Source organism: Phalacrocorax carbo, chromosome 1 (assembly GCF_963921805.1).
Source record: "Phalacrocorax carbo chromosome 1, bPhaCar2.1, whole genome shotgun sequence".
Lineage (NCBI taxonomy): Eukaryota > Metazoa > Chordata > Aves > Suliformes > Phalacrocoracidae > Phalacrocorax > Phalacrocorax carbo.
The window spans coordinates 188,835,808-188,856,154 of record NC_087513.1 but is presented as its reverse complement, the minus strand read 5'-3'; the positions used below and the strand labels follow the sequence as shown (position 1 = coordinate 188,856,154).

The following is a 20,347-nucleotide window of genomic DNA, read 5'->3' as shown; positions in this document are numbered from 1 at the left end:
TGTTCTTCACAGGCATAGCCTGATTCTTTCGACTGCAGCTGTAAGGATGGTGCTGTTGAGGAACCCAAGGAAACAAAGCAGATTGCAGAGAGTCATTGCTTAAGGTGGATTTCATCAATTAAAACAGTCAAATATTAGGCACAGAAACATATCTATGTCATATCCTAGGTATTCATCTGTCAGGGTAATTATCTAGATCGCATCAGTGTAACATACCACCCAAGCACAGAGAAAGAATTAGAATTCTCTCTTCCTTTTTCCTTGAGAATTATCTCCATTAAGAAAATAATATGCTTTCATTTTTAGATAGACTTTCTTATGCCAAGGAAGAGAGAGAGTGCCAACAGAGGATGCAGATGGGAAGTTAAGATGAAGAAAAAAACTATGTACCAAGTTTGGCATATGGTGAAAATAGAGGTCATTTTTTGTACAGTGGTAATTAAGAGCTAACAATTTTAGGATTTATGAAATAGGACAAAGTAAGACCAAATAACATTAGGAACATAATTAAGGTAGGCTGTGTCTGGACTGTGTGCTTTGGAGCATGTCCTGCACTCCTGGTCTCCTGATGACCTCGCGCAGAGACCTGCCCATGAAGCACAGTGACCCTTTCTTTTTTTGGTTCAAGTCCCTGCAGTTCCTTTTCAGGGAGACCAGGGTGGGGAGGTGTAGAAAATGGTGTACATCTCAAACCTTTCAACCCAAACTCTTTGAAGTGTTTACATGGGAAAGACTAATTCATTATGTACGGACACAAGCCTGCTCCAAATGAGAACATTTACTATTCTGTTCCAGGATGTAGGCAGCACAACCTAACCCAACCCAACTCCAGTCCCCTCGTGAACATACAGCCCATCCCTCACTGCGGTTGCTTTCCATAAATGAGGGATGAGAAGGATGTTTGGCTCATCTGCTTCCTCTGCCATGCTATTGTGATTTGTAGACTCTGCCAAACCATGGATTGCCACCTCCAAAGCTATATCTGCATAAGATGTATTGATATAAATCGAATGCATAGATATCCCTTAAAGAAGGCTGAGGAATGGGCTCAAGCTCTGTCTTGTGATTATACTTAACTGTGATCATTCATACTCCTGGAAAACATTGTTGCTTCTGCCAACCAGCACTCTCCCAGACCACGCCTGGTCATGGCCCAAAGGACTATAAGGACCGCAGACTGTCCCCAGTTGGCAGTTTGTATGATTCAAATCTTTTCTGGGAGGAAAGGTTTAGCTATAAGAATGTGACCCATGATCTGCCAGGTGGCCTCATGGGTTGGAAAATGCAACCTGGTCTGTTTGAAGCAGCAGCAGAGACATGTCTTGAAAAGCTGCTTGAAAAGCCTGCAAGCTAAGTAACACGACAGTGTCTTTTGCTATGGCCAAATCCTGATTCAGCTCATCAAAATCTGTATGTCTCACAGGTAGGATTCTAAACTCCTACAGCAAATGAGCTAGAGAAAGAGACACCCAGGTGAGGATTCAGCCCATGTATCTTCTATACCCATGAGTCACCTTAGTGAGATGCCTGTCTCTCTCGACTAAAAACCTAGAAAACTACTTAATGTTGGACCCTTGGCTTTTAGACACTTAAATGTAGGGAAGACTAATCCTACCTTTAGCATCTCCAATAGGCCAGATCTATTGCACTAGCTTCTTACCTCACTGAGAGGGCCAAGTTCCAATTTTACCCAGACTAGATAGAAAACATCATTCAGAATGCCCCCAACAGTTTTGGTTGGTACTTAGTGTTAACTTAGGCAGTATTAAGCTATCCCAGTGGCATTTGCTAACAAATACCCCTGTGTATGCCTCTACATAACAGTCTACTCCATCTTGTTCCCATCTGCATATGGCATTACAACTATTTTGTCTGGTGTAGAAGACCCAAAAAGTAGTTATTCAAGAGGGGGTGCCACAATCAAACCTATTTATCGTTTCCCATGCTGGCTGGGAAGAGTGTTGATTTTGGCTTAAAAAGGACAAACATCAGTACAAACCCATATTCCTTTGGATTGTCATACACTCCTTAACTCTTGTTGGGAAATGGCTTCGGTTTGAGAAATTAAAGAGGTCAAAGCAGTACTTGTTCTTCCCCACATCAAACAAAGTGCAGTTAAATTCTGTTTTGTTGTCTCCTGGGTGAAGGGTGTTTTCATACAACCAAGTTGTTCTTTGACTAGGATGCTTGAGAGCCTCTTTATAGACGACAATTTTTCCACTGATAGAAGTGCACGGTGGAGAGACTATGAAGACCTGAACCAAAGTTTTGCATGTTGCTTCTGGTGCCACAACCAGTCTGTATCCAAATTTGTGGAGGAGATCTATGGGTCCTATGGAGGCAATGATGGAATGTGTTTCTATCGATTTCAGTAACACAGTGATGTATGTTTCCTGACCAACAGGTGGGCAGTCAAACTCTACCCACTGGGACCTAGAAAGCGGGATTCCTTTGCTAGTTCTAATACCCAGAGTCTCATCAGAGCTTACTCGTCCAAATTCATAAAGGGTGGTGGTGAATATCACATCCAGCGAAACCACAGTCTCATTCATGGCACACAACTGCTCATTTGTAAAAAGTCCAACCTGAAGGGAGCTCCCAAGCGCCTCTGAACTCTTGTTCAAATCAATGTGAAATACAGGCCATTCCACGTGAAGGGTGGACATGCTTCTTTGGCTCCACTGGGCAGCACTGCCATTATTGCCGGGAGATACCATTCTGAACAAGAAGTCCCCAGCACTCTTGAAATAGAAACACTCAAACTCTACCATCCCCTGGGACTGATTTGCTGGAAGCTGTTTTCTTGCAATTATCTCATCGGTGCTGGCATCCAGCAACAGGATGGACAGATGCTCTGCTGTCACATTACCACCACTATAGTACTGATATTCCACAGACACTGTGTCATTGCTGAAGGCTACATGACCTGGGTGCTCCAACAGGAGATACTCCACTTCGCTGAGAACTGGAAGGCAAACAGTTTCACAACAGTATTAAGAACAAAAGAGACAACTGATTGTTTACCTACCTTATGGGAGAAAACAAAGATTTATAAAGTAGATATTTAAGAAGTGGTTCTCAAACTTTTTAAAGTGAAACAGTTCACACACACACACAAAAAAAAGAAAGGTCCTAGCTCTAGCAATTAAAGCTCACCACCTCTCCTTTGTGCAGGAACATGGTTTGGAGCAGCTCAAAGTCCACTGCAGTAACATGTTCAGGAAAGTTCAAAACAAGTTGTTTGTTTTTGTTTTGTTTTTAAAAAACCAACAAATTTTAAAAGTTTTTTTTTAAAAAACAACCCAACCCCAACCCACAAAGATTCACAGAAAACTTTAGGATAGATTCTCAAACTTCTCAACTTCTTTCACTTAGAGATTCTTAAAGTCCACTTCACAGTAGCCAGCTGCTGTTCCACTTACTTTAGCTATAATTTGGCAAAAAAGGACAGTAGCTTCTTAATACAGAAACACGAAAAATGTCCCTCAAATTAAATAAAATAGGAAGTCTGTATGATGCTTTTTGAAGCCTCTTCTCTTGCTCTGTCTTATGAATCTTTCATTTTGCTCATTTGCATCACAGAGACACTTGAGTGAAAGAGCTGAAAATAACAGTGATGGTGACTGCAGCACTTTTCGTGTCTCAGATGCGGTGCAACATGTCTAAATGACATCATTTCATTATAAATGGCACAGTCTTTAAATGCGCTTCTTGCATGACCATGTTTGTGCAAGTTGCCAAATTATCCTGAGACATGCTGTAACTAGCGGGGATAGATGATATCTAAAGCAATGGACTGGGAAGATCACACTTCTGTTCTCAGCTCAGCTAGCTTTTCTGTGTTGCTTGAAACTTAAGGATTTCAGACACAGAAAGGTTATCTGAAAAATGGGAACTGCATACATCTATTCCAGATACAGAATGTGCTGTAAGACATCTTTATTTAATTAATTGTCTGGGAAAAGGCTTCTGAGACTTGGATGGAAGGTGCTACGGAAGTGCAAAACTTCAGTTAAAGCAATCCTTTCATAAGTAGTATCAACTAACAATACTTTGACTTGTTAAATCTGTTACACATGTCTCAAGATTACCTCAAAGAAAGCTTTGCTGGAAAAACAGTGCAACTGCCAAGGCAAGCACTCAGCAGTCAGGAGTAGCAGGACTCCTCTCACATAACATTAGACGCCTACGACTCTAAGCTTCAATTTGAATTAGTCACCTTGGATTCACTTTCTTGTCAGCAGGGAAAATTTTCAGGAATAAATTCATCTGACCGGCTATACACATTTACATCAGGGTGAGGTGCAGTGTGCACCACAGGAGCCTATTACTCTCCACCAGCTATAACATATCCTTAAAATAACCAGCTCCAACCACATCCATAAAGTCTGAATGAAGGTGGCACACACAGCCTTACACATATAAATCATGCATATACTCTTACATACATGCACTATAACTCAGTCTTTAATTTGCGTTTGTACAAGACGCTGCTTCATTTGGCAGATGGATGGTGCTCGTTACCAGAGAGCTCTTTTGTTCTCATTCTTCCATGGGTGGTCCCATGTATTATTGACTGCACACCATCCAAAATCCATCCTGATAACACAGAATAATTCATTTCCCCCCATGGACTCTTCTGTTGTGCTCTTACCATAGTATATTAGTGCATAAGAAATATTAATGAGTTTATCCTTCCAATATCCCCGAAAGATGAGAAGATGTCACTATTCTTGTTTACTGTGTTAGCAACCAAGGCACGGACACAAAGGTGAAAACTGTCAAGTATCAACTATTTGTGGATGCTCTAAGAAACTCAGGACCTGATTTTAAATACAATGGTCCTTCAGACATCCAAAGCAGGATTCCATTGAATCACAGAATCATAGAATTATTATTAAGGTTGGAAAAGACCTCTAGGATCATCAAGTCCAACCACCAACCCAACGCTACCATGTCTCCTAAACCATGCCCTGAAGTGCCACGTCTACATGTTTTTGAACACCTCCAGGGATGGTGACTCCACCACCTCTCCAGGCAGCCTGTTCCAATGCCTGGCCACTCTTTCAGTAAATAAATTTTGCCTAATATCCAATCTAAACCTCCCCTTACACAGCTTGAGGCCATTGATCCCAGGTGTGGCGAGCACATGGCACCCCAGCAAACCTGATCTCAACCTGGACACTCAGAGTGCAGGAAACAGACCCTGAATGCCTGTGAAAAATGGCGCTCTCTGAATTGCCCAGCAACACATTCTCCTTGCTCTTCATGATTTGGTTCTGTCATCTGTGCCTGCCCGTATTTTGACAGCCCTGCTCCTACTGTCACCTGCTGTCAATGTCTCTTGGGTGCTATTCTAACTCCATTACCGTTACCATGGTTGTCCAAACTCTTACTCTCGTCTCTTTGCCTTACAGCTCTTCTACCTTCTCCTGTTCCTTGGGCCTGCAATTAACTCCAGCAAGCTCCCACCTTTCTTGCTCACTGCTAAAATGACAGCAGAGAGTACAGGACAAACAACTCTAGTGCCCAGTATTACAAATGGGGGGGAACGCTGCTGTCCTGGGCTGGAGCACGCACGGTATTGTGTGGGGCTGGCAAGAGGAGCGAGCGGGAGTTGGGCGTGCTTGACCCTTCAGAGAACTGAATCACTAACTCATCTGCAAGGACTTAGATCTCGACCAAGTCTCAGCAAATCTTCACAAGGAAGAAGAAAGCATGTCCCAGTCCACCATGAGCACTCTAACAAACAAAAGGTCCCCCAGCTGTGTTAGGTTTCTGAGTGAAATGGTTGTTTGTTGCTGGGTTTTTGCTTCTTTCAACGTGGGCAAAATGATGCATTTCTCTACAGAGAAATCTGCTAGACTCAACTTAGCTGTAACATTGTAAGGGAAAAAGCAATCAGGCCATGGCAAAAACCCAACATGAAAAATTTCAACCTCAAGCTTTAAACTTACAGCAAAAACATTCAAGTGATAGGAATGAAAAGCACTGATGTTTGTACTGTCTACTGTTCTTACTCTCTTTACGACTGTCTTGACTCTCTTGCACTATTTTTTATTTGGAACGGCTCAGATGAGAAGAATTAACATCACTGTGTATGTGTGTGGGAGGACTGGAGAGAGGCCAGGGGACTGTCATGTACCTCTCATCAACACTAACGCACATCACTTGGGAAGTGAGGAAAGTGAGCATTACTGGAGAATGCTGTTACAGCATTGCACACCTCTGGCCGGTACACCCTAGCTCACAGCATCCTCTCCCCCATCTTTGGTTATTAACACAAGAACTCTGCACTCATGGAGAACCCACATGGTAGTTTTTCACGGTGCTCCAAAAGGCACCAGTCAGAAGTAGCCAGCTTCCACTGCAAGCTCCTTCAGCTGCCCTCCAGCCTACTGTGCATGTATGACTCTGTCACATGCCAAAACGTGGACCCAGCTGTTTGGATAGCCAGTCCGGGGCAGCTTTCAATGTATTTGTGTATTTTTGGTTGTCATTACAATGGTCTCCCATTGAATGGCGCCTGGCTGTGGTGCCAACAACTTGCCAGAGGAGTCTTTGCAAGAACTCACACTTAGAAAGATCAAAAGGAAAATCCTTGTTTTCAATGAAGAGCGAAAAGAATTATTTGAGGGTGCTACTCTGATATTTATTTTTAATTGTGTTTAAGTCAACTTGGGTTGTGCTGTTGGCTTGTCAGCTACCAGTAGCACAGAGCTAAGAACAAACACATCAGAAAAACTGATAAGAAATTAGAATACTGTTTTGTTGTATGTTAGGATCTTTTTAGCATTACAGTAATTTTCCAGAGCATACCGGATCATTTAAAAATAGCCTTAGTCTGAAACAGAGAAGCAGGAGTGAAATAGTTATCTAAAAACTACCTACATATATGTATACACAGAACTGTTTGGAAGTAATTTTTGGAACTATGGACTACCCTTTAACTGGAAATAAGGCAAAAGATGATGCACCTAAAGTTTGATTCAGTGATTTAGCTCTTTAACTGCACATTGTAATTACCTACTGTGCCACACTCTATGAAGTACAGGAATAATAGCTTTTACCTCTGAGTCAACTAGTTGTGAATGCCTACAGGACTGGCTCACCAAAAACCAGCGGATATTGCAATCATTCACCTCACTTCTGGGATGAATTTAATTCTTACCTTCACTGTGCTCCCCACTCAGTGAAGTGTTCCTAACTTGGCTATTTAACTCTGTCTTATTAAAAGAAGAAACGGTACTAAAAGCCATAGACAGTGTCTCCACCTCTGCTGGAATTAAGTTATTCTAAAAGACGACAATTATAGGTTCTTTACACCTTCGAGTGATCCCTTGTTCTAGAGCAGAGATGGAGCAAGCACAGAGGCATGACTGGCTGAGCATATTTAGTATTCAGTCATTACCTATAATAGGATTTTTCTCACTCATACAAGGAGAGCAAAACTCATATATATTTGGTCCATTACTCTCCTTTTTAAGACATCTTCAGCTGTTTGGCGTGCGAACTACCTGCTACCACAGCTCATTCCATAAGCAGGGACTAAACAAACCTTCTTCCATTTTTTCCATGCTATAGACATTTCAGCAGTGCATGGATTAACCCTTTAGAATGTTTTGACAATGTACTGCCGCTGTCAGAACAACACCCGCTTTTAAATTAGGAATGTAATTTCCGCAAACATGCATTATTGAGGAATTAAGAGTCCCATTTTCAAAATTTGTAATTCCCTGTGCAATAAGGAATTAATTCCCTTTGCTAATCTACTTCCTACTTAGTACAGTCTTGGAAAAGATAAGATGGCATGCATAGGATGCCCCTCAGTTTGTAAACATCTTACAGTTGTCTAACTTGAACTTAGATGTCTAACCTCCATCCTTGGCAGCTGATGGTGAGAAGGTGGTGCTTTCTCATTCCACACATCTCAGATTGCAGATGGGCTGGAGCTGCTTTCAGGATGTGCTGATTTGCGTGTGGACTACTCAAACGAGACTGATTGCCTCTGACTAGCTGCCTAATTTTACATGACTAAAACTGAACGAGTAAGAAGCTCCTTACTTGTCAGAGTCAGAGAAAAGAACACTTGTGTTCGTTCTCTAAGCAGCAGCTTAGGTCCATCAGATGGGGGCTCACTCAATCATAGGAGGTTGCCTGTGCTGTAGATGCTTACATCTCAGCCAACTACCACAGGTTCCTTGTATAGTTAATGGAGAGAAACAAGTAGGTGTATGGCACAGTTCCACCCACCCTGGTATGGATACCTAAAATATGTCTATCTTCCATGATGTTCATTTAATATTATGAAATATGAGTCTTACAAGACAGCAGAGTTCCAGTTACTGCTTCTACCACAGACAGTCCCTTGATGATGCCCACGGAAATCTGTTCCTTTATCTTGTTTATTTCTCTGAGCAAATGTACAGCAGGAAAGGTTGCTGCCACTCTGATCTAAAAGGGCAGTTTATGCAAGCTGTATTTTCCACCTAAATATTGCATAAGATCTAGACTATGTTCTGTGCATATCAGTGGTGGCTTCTGTGGCATCTGATTTCAACAGATCACCTGGAAACAAGCACCATCCAAACCCACCTTGTGAATACACACCTCTCAGTTTTCACTTGATAGCTCTAATACTCACCGTAGTCACACAGCACTACTAACAATAGATTTGAAAAATCTTTCAACATCTGTTTCATTCTGGCCAGTGAGATCCCAGGTCCTTTTACTCCTCATGTCCTTCTTCAGCTCTGAAGTGCAGGCACTTTTTCCCAAGAACGCCTAGAAGTTAAAAAATTACAGCTGTGTTGGCTTTCCTTTATAGAATACAAGAAGGGAGACATCCCACTAATAAGTAAAAAAAAATACACTATTAATCAACATTTTTCTCCTAGTTACTTAACAATTACTAATACTGTATGAACGAATCTGAATAAGCACAAATACAATTCACTGTGCAATCAATTTTCCCTCCTGAAATGTCAGCTCCTGAGCCAGAACAACAAAGGCAACAATTTACCTTTGCACTGCAGTAACTGCTGCTGTGCATGTCTTATATTAAGATCAAGACTCATGATAGCAAAATAACAAGTATTTTATACAAAATGTAACTCTGACCTCAGCACATATCTATATTGGAGATTTATTGCTGCTACACAATTCATATCACTTATTGTCAACTGCTTTCAAGCATGAAAGAGACTCAGTAGAAAACTACCGTTTTGTCCCTCAAACTGCCTTGCTATTCAGGTCCAGTAATATATTTATCTTACTAGATTTATAAAAGATCTATAACTGCCTTTTGTGTTATTCAGACTGATTGGATGGAGAAGGTGCTAACTTGCACTTTTTCATCCATCATTTTTTAAGTTTACATCCTCTGCAGCATTGGTTAAGCTAACAAAAAATAGAGGTCCTTTCGGCAAGTTTCACAATTTTACGTGCATGTGCTTTAAACAAGTCTTTATGAGTCTCATAACAATCACATAAAACAGGTCAGAAGCACAATGATAGCAGCAAAACCAATAGTTTGCTTCAGAAACAGAAGTAGGGGAGAATCTGAAAAGAGAAGATTTGGCTCAAGGGAACCATTCTCAAAATACAAGAATTGCTCTTTTGTATTGCATAGGAGCACCAGCAAGTCAGTCTTACTGTGCTCACCATCACACAAACATGCAAGAAAGTTCTTGTTCCATAAAATTTACAGCCTAACTTTAAGAGAGAAAACTGGCACTGGAGCAGGCAGAAGTTAGGAATGCATAAAACTGTGGAGCATAAAGGTAAACCAGGTATGGCAGAGATCAGGTGTGTCTTTAGGAATCACAAATGAGATATTTCAACAATTACACTGCTAGACTTGTTGAACTAAGAGACAGCAGACATGTTATTTGAAAGCTTTTTAAACTGTTCTCTGTGCCAAGTGGCTGGAGAGAATAATTTCTAAGAAAAGACTACCAGCACAGCTTTGCTCAGTAAAAGCCCATTACAATAATGGCTGTACATATCTGAAGGGAATAATCATCATCCGGCCCACGAACTTGACAAGGCTCCAGAAAGAATTAGATAGGGACAGTGATACCGCCACCACCCACAATTTTGCTTGATACACTATAAATTACAGGAAGACAAACCTTATGCCTCAAGACAAGGGCGGGCTGCTAGCAGAGGGCGGCGGAGAACCAGCTTGCCTCCCCGGGGAGCTGCTCCGTAACTGCCCCCGGCTAACGGCGGCAGGCACGGCATCACATCAGGGACGTTGTTCTTTTCATGTATCATTATTGATCACTAATTGGTTAATCAAAACAAAGAATCAACGTGGTCCAAGGAAGAAAAAGGAGGTTTTGTTTAAAAAAAAAAAATAGTTACAATAGATGCCTTGGCTTCTAGCAGAACGGCTCAAGGAAAACAGCAGAAGTTACGCAGCATTGCTGTAAACTGCTCTGAAATAAAGAGGGAAAAAAATGCTTTGTGGGTCACAATTGTGATTCCGCTGGATAATTTAACAGGTCTTTTCCATTTCTAGCTTTCCTAGCTGTGTATTTTTCAAATGGCTTTTATAAATACTTCTTTCAGAGTCACACACTAACAGGTGAAATTCAAATAATCCTAATCTCAGTCTAATGAGTGACACACTGCAGGGAGGAAACAAAGCTATGGAAGTGAGAATAAATCCTCAGGAAGAAAGAGAAAAGCCCACGTGGAAGAACACTCTCAGTCCAGACAGTCACCTTGCATCTTAATTTGTGCGTGTCAGCCCAAGCCAGGCGAAAGCAGCATGGTTCAGGAGACAGGGCGCCAGCGGGAGGCACAGGAGACCCGACTGCTGTTCCTATTCCTGCCACTGCCAGGCACACGATGTCAGCAAACTGCAGCATTATTCTGCTCCCCTCTTTCCCACCCCACTTCTCCTGCTCTGTATTTATACTACACATTTTTCAGGACAGGGACTCTTTCTAACGAAGCCCACGGATGGAGCCCAGCACCAGGGCCTGTGGGTGTTTCAGCAATGCCGATCATTCATCAGACCAAAACGTCCTTCCCTCTCACCCTTCCCTCTGCATTATCTTGGCTCGCTTGGGAAAAGACTCCAGCGCAGTGCGGGCAACACCCAGGCTAGAACTGGAGTATTTGAAACGGTACCAAAACTAACTTCCAACTAGTGAGATCAGGTACCTCTGGAAGCCTAGCCTGGGGCTACTTCGCCCTCCACAAGCCTCTGCCATCACTGCACTGCACCAGGAGCCCTCCCACCTCACCTACAGCTACTTTAGGCTATCAGTTGCAACACAGCCCTACCTTTGAACAAAGCTCCAATTAATGTGCCTCCATGAAGGCTCCCTGAGTTTTTGCACCTTTCCTAGCTCAATTCTAATAACAACTTTGAATGCAAGAATTGCTGGCCCATTTCTGGTGTAGTATTGCTCCCCTCCTCCTCGTTTTCCCCACAGGTTTGTTCCTCTTCCCTCCTGCAGTTTTCCCTCCTTTTGCCTCACCGCAATTTTGGACAGGCCTTATACTCACCTCTAAGCTCGGTTCAGACTTTTCCCCTCTCCTCTCAGTCTTCCCTAAGCCAACTTCCTAGATTTCTTCTCATTTTTAGGTCGTCTTCAAAAATCTCTACATCTTTGCCTCCCGCTCCCCAATCTATTATTTTACTACTTTTCATACTCACATAAAATTTTGCTTTTCAAGGCAGACAGTACATCTTAAATGGTTTCTGCTCTATTCAGATCTTCTACCTCAAGTTCATTAACTTAATGAGATGAAAAATGATCGAACAGAGAAGGCTATCAGACTTTGAATAATTGGCTTTTTAAATTTATTGCTCTCGTGGACAAGCATGGACTGAGGCTCTATTGTGTGAGATGCAGCAGAAGCACAGCAACATAAAAAGATGCTTTCTTCTTCCAAGAGACGGTGTAATGGGCTGATTGGAAGTAGAAGACTTACTCTCCAAAGGGAACTGGAAATGACAGATGAGGAGGGGATAAGCCATAAAGGGCCTTGGAAATTAAGACCAAGAGGCTTGTGTGTAATGCAAATGACACAGGAAAACTTCAAGTCCTTGCTCTGCAACAGATTTCCTGTGCGATCTCGGTCACATCACTTAGTTTTCCTGTGTCATAGCTCTCCACCAGAAATAGTACCTCGCTGTCTGATATGGGTATGATGGGAATAAATCTAAATCTACCGTGAGCTGCGAGGCTTACAGGCACTACTACAATGTCAGGAACTGTGCATGAATCAAAGATGCAATTTCCAATTTTATTTACTTTTTTTTTGCAAATAAGTAACAGATTACATATACAGTATGAGCTACATACATTCATCTATTCAAATAATGTCCCTATTTCTCTATGTCACTAAAATCATGAAGTATTTTGTGATCATTTCAGTTTTACAAAACCCCAAACAAACCACCCCAACACAACAGCAAACCACAAACCAGCTGGATGTATGACTCCCAGCACTTTTTGCTGTAGCATCCAAGGCCACAGAGCAGGCATGACATTTCACAAACCAGCCCCCTGTTCTGAGCCTGGTCACCTGCTGATGTAGGTGACACAGGTAACCAGTTACCAGCTTCCTCGGCTGCAACAGTACAGCATTCAGCAGCTACCCCTCCTTCATAAGGGAGACGAGAGGCAAATGAGCCCTGCAGTTAAGAAAGGGCTATCAGGAATTAATCAGCTACTCCATGACCAAGCACTGAGTTTAATGAGAACGCAAACTCACAGCACTCGAAACCTCTGTGCCCTGGAGCCTCGTTCACACGAAAGGGAGTGCCACTGATGGATCCCATATTTTGCCCCAGTCACAGGTACCCCCAGTCCTCCTCCTCTTTGCAAATCCCCTGCAAGAGCTGAGCTCTCCCCTGCCTCTAGCTCCCCATCCTCCTTCAGGAATTGGGAAGAGGCCTGTCCTCTCTCATCTCTGCCCGGGTGCAGCCCTTTTCCCTCTTTGTCCCCCAGGCCCCGCACCTCCAGGTGAAGGCGGACCCAGCCATGGCACGGGACCCCTTCACCACTTGGGGCACACTTGAGAGCGAGGCAGGAGAAGGGTTCGGGGAAGGAGTTAAGGAGGGGTGGGGGGTGGGGTGTTACGCTGAGGACTGATCCTCTTGGAGCCAGCCTGCCTCCCCCCCCACAAGCAGCAGCATGTACCCCAGCCACCCTGATGGACCCAGGGAACCGGCCAGGGTCTGGAGTGATACTGTCAGAAAAAAAAGTTATCTACTGGAGTTTAAAACATGCAAAATGTTGCCAGAATGTCATGGGGAAAAAAAATCCCAGATGAAAAACAGTTTCCTTAAATGTTTACTAATGGACAGCTATTTTCAGTCGTATTTGCAACCCAAAATTTTCACAATTCTGGTTATGCTAAGAGGCTGACAGTAAAATAGGCTAGAGACGGAAACGCCTGAAAGTCCCTAAACCCTCCCTACATTTCACTTGAGGGACACCAAGCAGCATGAACAGCAAAAAGAAACGTGTATCCATAACATTTCCACAAATTTAAGATATTTTATCTGTATGGCAGGAAAGAGATTAATTATTTTCAACCAGTATCTGCTTATTGCAATGTGGGATTAGGCAGCTATTGAAGTGTTAGCACCTGCTGGGAATTTCAGAACTTCCCATATAGTCCTCTCCCTTTGACATTAAAGAGGCAGCACCTCAGGTGTGCATCACATTTTATCAAAATCTAATCACTGCTGACCAGTTGGAGTGGTCAGGGTCAAAAATATGCCACTTCTCAGAAGATTGTGAGTTTAGCAAGAGAAGCGTATATGCGATGTCTGCCACAGCAGGGGGCTAGAGCTGACATCCTCAAAGGCATCTTTCATTCTTATTTACACATCAGACAATTTTACATTGTTATCAGATAATGACTTTATTAAAATTATGCATCTAAATTCACTAGGCTGAAACTGACGGCACCAGATTCTCTGTACGCAAGGAAAAAAAAGACAATAATTAGCTGGTAAAGCCTATTTTCATCAACATTTGGGGTCTGATCTCACAAAATCCTGGGATTTCTCAGCTCCTTTAGATATCAGCTCAGCAATTCAAGAGCTAGCCGGCCAGCAACATCTGTACTTTGAAACCTAAGGGCTACAGTAGACCGAATATATGGATGAGATTTACTTTGGAAAATGTACAGTGAAAATAAGTTTATTAAGCATAAGGAGATTTGGGAAAGTGTCCAAGCAATAATAAATAACGAACGCAAAGAATGAAATACATTAGATCACCCCTTATGGCATAAGGGATGGAATGCAGTCATCTATTCTTTCCTTTCCCCTCTAGATTTAAAAAATAAATAATTTTTTTTTTTGATCACTGTTTCTGGAATTCCCCATTTAGTGAAGTTTATCTTAAGGGAATATATATTGCACAGCTGAAACAATGAGAAATATATTTGAGAAGCAGGTCTGAAATACCGTGAAGTATCAATATTAAAAAGAGAACTGGGAAGCCGTCTCCTATGCATTACACTGGTTTTCTCGTATACTCACATGGCTTCGTCTAGCGACTGCTATAAAGTAGAAATCACGAAACGTACTGAAAAGCGCTGAAATTAAGCCTCCTCATCGCAGGCTCGGAGTGACACCACCATCGTGGTGACTTTGCGCGCCAGCGCTACCTGCGCGTCGGGGAGCGCTCAAACACCGCGGCTGCGGGCGGGACGGTCCCTGCCCGGGGGCAGGCGGTCGCAGGGAAAAAAAAACCGGGACGGACAGGCACAGAAGCACAACCTGAAGTCTCTGGGGTATTTTTCCAAACCTGAATAACCGAGCCTTAGGGCAAACGCAGCACGGTCCTGTCAGCACCGCTTGCAGCCGACCTGCGGGCTGTGCTCCCAGCCTGCGCCCACCGGGCTCCGTGCCGCCAGGCGCCACACAGCCCGCTCCGAGCCTGGGGCTGCCCGGGGCTCCCCAGCCCAGCCCGGGGCTCCCCCACGGCTCAAGCCCCTCCGCCACCCGCGGCGACGCTCCGCGGGGTAACCCACCCGCGGGGTAACCCACCCGCGCCCCGCGGACGGCGCCTCAGCGAGGCCCGGGACCCCCCCGCCCCGCCGCCGTTCCCCCTCCGCCCGGCCCGCCCTCACCTCCGCGCCGCTGCCCGCGGCTCTGCGCGGGCGGAGCGGCCGCCGCCACCGGCGGGACGGGCGCGCAGGGACAGGGCTGAAGCGTGATCCTTCCCGCGGGAGGAAACGCCGCCGGGGGCTGCTCCTGGGCGGCCGGGCGGGAGGGAGCTCACCTCCGCCGGCGGCGAGAGCGGCGGCAGCGCCCGGCCCGGCCCGGCCGGCGGCGGGGGGAGGGTTAAATGGCGGCGCGGCGCGGCTGTCAGGGCGGCTGTCAGCGGGGCGCGGGGCGGCGGCGGACGCCGTGCGAGGGGAGCCCGCGCCCCTGGCGGCCAGGCGCGGCTCGGCGCGGCTCGGCGAGGCGCTGCCCTACCCAGCCCAGCCCAGCCCTGCCCCGCCGCCCTCACACGCCCTCCCGCCCGCCGCCGCCGCCGCCGCCGCCGCCGGGGTGTGGCGGCCCCTGTGGGAGGGCGGGCCTCCGGTCGGGACGCGGCCGCGGCAGCCCGCCGAGGAGAGGGGACGCGCCGGGATCCTCCGCGGGATGCGCCCGGCGCTCAGCCGCCGCGCTGGGCCGGCAGCCGGCCCCGGTCCTCCACCAGTTCTCTTCACGGTGCGGTGCGGTTTGTACGGCCCCAGGGTGAGCGGTCATGGCCTTCCCTTCGGTCATGAAGAGGCTGGAGAACCGCGATGCGAGCTGAGGCGACGCTCAGCTGGAGGCAGGCCAGGCTTCCAGACCTGCCCAAGCCACCATTTCTCCACAGATGCGTGGCTGTGTCCACCTCTGGCACCTCTCCGCAAGCTGCCTTTCTGGTCAGCAGAGAGTCCTCACCACAAAATTGGTCCCTTCCTGCTGGGCATTGGTAAAGGCATCCATCCGTGCACAAGCTTGCGTGTCGAAGCCAGCCATCAGTGTTGGTCATTGTCTTGTGAAGAAAGCAGGCAGACCGGTGACTGCTTTCCAGAATCAGCTTACAGGGGCATCAGCAGGGAAGAGCAGCCCTGGCTCCTTAATGTGCCCATCTGCAGCCAAAGTTTGGTTTTGGGTATTTGTCATGCCCAGTGTTTATGGATAATATTCAGGGGCTACCGTGACAGGATAAAACTATCCTCTTGCAGAGAGACTTATTGAAAAGAAAACTTTCCATCTGTTTTTATGCAACAGATTCATCCATTTATATCAAACTATGGGTAAATTTATTTCCCTGTCGTGGAGTCTGTGGTTTAAATACAGACCGATGTGTACCTACACGCCCACAAAGCTACAAGAGGATTTCAAGGAGCATTTAAATCAGCTGATATTAGGTGTAAAGAATCTTCCCGCTTTCCCTAATTCATCTACAATAAGCATGGGCACAAAATAAAGGCCTGAGAGGAAGTAACTGTCAACTTTTCGTGTCCAAAATGAAAACCAAACCAAAATGTTACTCCTAGTTCTTTCATCATCTATATGACCAAGAAACTACAACTTCACGCAACATGAGTATCCACCCCTGCCCCATGTGAATGCTGAGCCCAAGCGGCTGATGAGGGTTGCTGCCCACCCTCTCCCCCTGTCATCCCCTGCCTTCCTGCTTTCGCTCGGGTCTGATCAACCTGCGCTAAAACCCTTTTCCATATGCTGGCTGGGGTTTGCGGTGGTTAACGCTTCACAGGCACACTGCCATCTGGAGTACTGTCAAAAACCTTCAGGAGAGCAAGATAAACACTTGCTGAGGAACTCGGGCTGTATTCTGGACAGCAGAGAGCGAAGTATTTATGTGTCACAAAGATTTTCCAGGCTGTTTTAAAATATTTTAATTCAAGCAAACCAAATTCCTAATATTCTCCTGTTTTGTTTGAATAGAGGTGTGTACATGTTTTTTAACCCTGCTGTCTTTTTAGTGTCTGTAAGATTTTGTTTGATGTTTGGGAGGAGAAGGGGTACGTGTGTGTGTGTGTGTCCAGTCTAATAAGCGAAGGCCACCGCATTTTGCCATCAGACACTCGAAGCTACACGATCTGTTCCATGTCTCACGGTGACGTAGCTCAACCCTTCCTTTGAATGCGGAGGAGTTTCCCATGCCCAGTCCTGGTCTATGTGACTCGCCTGGCAGCAAGGATTCAGCTCCGGGCAGCGCCACCGTGGAAGTGCTAAGGCACACAGGTACACAGTCACGCCAGAAACTCCTTTCACGTTGATCGTGTAAGGTACCAGCCGACACAAGCGGAGGTATCGTGGTGCTGGGTTTAGTTTGAATGAAACAGGTAATAACTCACGTGTGGTAATAAAGAAAATAATATTGTAAGAAGATTACAGATGATGGGGAAGTTCAGAGGAGAGGAAGTGTGCGGCGAATGGCTCCCTGCTTCGAAATGTCTGCTGAAGTCCCAGACTGAAACTCCAGTCTCACTTGTTGCCTATGTTTAACATCTGAAAAATCTTGTATCAGTGAGTGTTTTGCCAGGTTTTTTTTCCTCTATGACTGCAACTTCTTAAAAATTTAATCACTAAGAAAAAAATGTCATTCCTCCATTCTAATACAGAGGAGAGAGTAAAGAAAACCACACAGCAGGAAAGAGTCTGGAACATGTGGAAAGATGTTTTACTCATTTAGCAGTATTTTGCACTTATTATAGCGCCTTTGATCCAATGACCTTAGAGTATTTTATGACTTATGAGTAATCTTTGGTCTTTTTGTTTCCCACTCCTGATGAAAAAGGCTTTGTCTTCATTTTTCTGCCAAGAGTAAACTGATTCACTGAGATTATGCTCAAATTGTAAAGGCAGAAACAAAACCACGACTGCAGCTCAGGTCACTGCACTCCACCTCCATGTCTTTTAGACCCATCTCACCTTTGCCTCAACATATCCAAAAGGGGACACAGTCCAAAAAATAGTGATTAAAAACCACAAGTCAGCCCCTATGATTACGTAATAGAAAATTTAAAGACCCCAGATAACAGAAGGATGGGCACGGGATAAATATACAGGCTACATTATTAAACCCTTTGAAGCAGACTGGATTATGTTTGCACATAACGCACCTGCTGTGATGCTAAGGACTAAGGTCTGTCTTTGTTTGCATGCCATCCAAATTTCATCACGAACATATTTTTCATTAAAATAGTTCAGCGGAGCTGGTCTCTGAGGCATCTGGCTAGCGGCGGATGAAATGCTGGGTTCCATGCCATTAAAGTTGGTCTCCCTGGAGGGTGAGAAACTAATAACAGAAGGGACAGGGGAAAGAGGGAGCAGACGAGTACTCATTTAGCCCACAACCATGATGTTGGGAACAAAATGAATTCAAACACTGAAGGATGCAAAGAGAGAATGACCTTTAATCGCTGATCTGTAGTGCCAGCCGCCGGTGTGATAAACAAGTGGGGAGTGTGCAGGTGGGGCCCGCCTGAGCACAGATCCCAGCTAGACACCGTGCTGAGGTGGCCCACGTGGCTGAAAACTTAAAGGCAGCCATGATAGGAAGGTCAGGCAGGGAAAAGCATCCTGGCCTGTAAAAACAGCATCACCTCTTTTCCAGCTGCTGGCGGCTGTGCAGAAAACACTTGCACGTGTAGCAATGGGCAGTGTCAGAGGCTGCAGGCAGCTGCCCCTTGCTTAGCCAGGCCAGAGCAGCCACGTTGACTCCAGCCATGAGCTGAAACCCTGATTTTACCCAAACTGATTTCAGGGTATTTATGCGAAGGGCACTACCACCAGATTGGCTGTGTTGGTGGTTTTCAGTGGGCATAAGGTGGTGTGCTGGTTTGAGGCTCTCTCCCCTCTGCCAGCACAGTTGGGTTGGGAAGAAAATGTCTTTTTTTTTTTTTCCCGTTGGCATAAAATCAAGATCATGTAGTAGCACATATTGTCTACAGACCACCAGGTGTGACAGCAGCATGGCTGGCTACCGAATTCCCTCTCTGCTCTGTGTAGGAGGAGAGATGCAACATCGTGTGTGATTTCTATCTGTGCAAAATACACTAAAAGTCTCCTCTTGCTGATATTAAAATGACCTCAAGCTTCCTAATGGGAGCAGTAATAATATCCTCACTCAGAAGGAGAAGCATGCAAGCAAGAGACTTCTCTATTTGCTCTTATCCGCACTGGCAAAGAAGAATTAATTGTGAAACCCCCAGAGTAGTGCTGGCTGGGATACAAGCTAGTCATCTGTTATGGATGAACAAGGTAAGGCCTGAAACAGTAATATAAATATTTCGTGGTTTCGGGGGAAACTTCAGAAAGCTGGGAACGGGGAGAAACTGAAACATGCCCTTTTGGAAATGATACCTCTGAGTTGTTCAAGAAAATTTCTCAAGCTATCAAAAATAATAAAAAAAGTTGCACTGGCTGAAAAAACTAGTCTCAACTGGATAACTGACAAGAATACTAAGAATTTACCTACAGGAGGCATTTAAATTAATAAAAATAGGTAGAAAAAAGGTAGAATTGTCAGGAATCAGTAGAAATCTGAAGAATAAAACTGGTAAAGAACTTAAAAGAAGATGAGATCTGCAGCCAGCGTGTCGAGTGATAAAGATTTTTCTGATTTTAATATATATCTGAAACAAAAGGATGGTAGCTATCCTACTGATCTACTGCTATGTAAAAAATGTGACTTGTCAATGGGAACGCAAAAGCAGCACAGATGTTCAATAAATATTTCTGTTCTGTTTTGGGGTGGAAAACAGATGATAGAGCCATATTCCAGGATGGTGACAAAATACTTTCTGTTCCAATGCAAGCCTGAGAATGTAAACCAAGAGCAGCTCCAGTTAAACAACTTAAAAATCAGCAGCTCTGCATAAATTTGCATCCAACAATTTGCAATATTATTTTTCCGAGCAGTTAGTCTGGAGATGCTGTGGAGGTTTCAGGCCACTGGATGAATGCTCTCGTGTGGGGTTTTATTGGGTTGGTTGGTCTGTAAAGTGAGAGCAGCCCCGGCTGATACAGACCTGTCGGCCTTACCCTGATTCCAGACACAGGGATGGAAAAGCTGGTAATAAAAAGGGAAAGTACCATCACCAATGCCGCTTGGCAAAGGTTGGTGGAAAATGTATTTTAGATAAAGTTACAATTTTGGTGAGTAAAGGTAGCAATGTTATAATGTAATAATACATTTCCATAGAACATTTGGTTTGGTGACCCCCGACATTTCCACCATGGACACTTCTGCAAAATTAGCACAGCATGCACTAAAAGTATTAAATGTTGACTAATTGGTCTCAAAATGTCCTTTGAATGTGTCATCTTCATGCAGGATGTATTTACCTGAAG

The 20,347-nt window shown here is 44.8% G+C and overlaps 1 protein-coding gene across 2 annotated transcripts in view; it reads right to left on the bottom strand.

The window, feature by feature from the left end:
• THSD1 (thrombospondin type 1 domain containing 1) overlaps positions 1–15,475 on the bottom strand; it is a 31,249-nt gene extending 15,774 nt beyond the window's left edge. For both annotated transcript variants that reach the window (XR_010371155.1, XM_064440936.1), the window contains exons 1-3: positions 15,115–15,475; positions 8,645–8,784; positions 2,000–2,965 (exon numbers count right to left, since the gene is read on the bottom strand). Coding sequence is in view for 1 of the 2 variants with exons in the window: in XM_064440936.1 (XP_064297006.1) it covers positions 2,000–2,965; positions 8,645–8,702 (1,024 nt within the window). In the remaining variant the exon portion in view is untranslated. The remainder of the gene's footprint in view (positions 1–1,999; positions 2,966–8,644; positions 8,785–15,114) is intronic.
• Between the last annotated feature and the right edge of the window lie 4,872 nt (positions 15,476–20,347).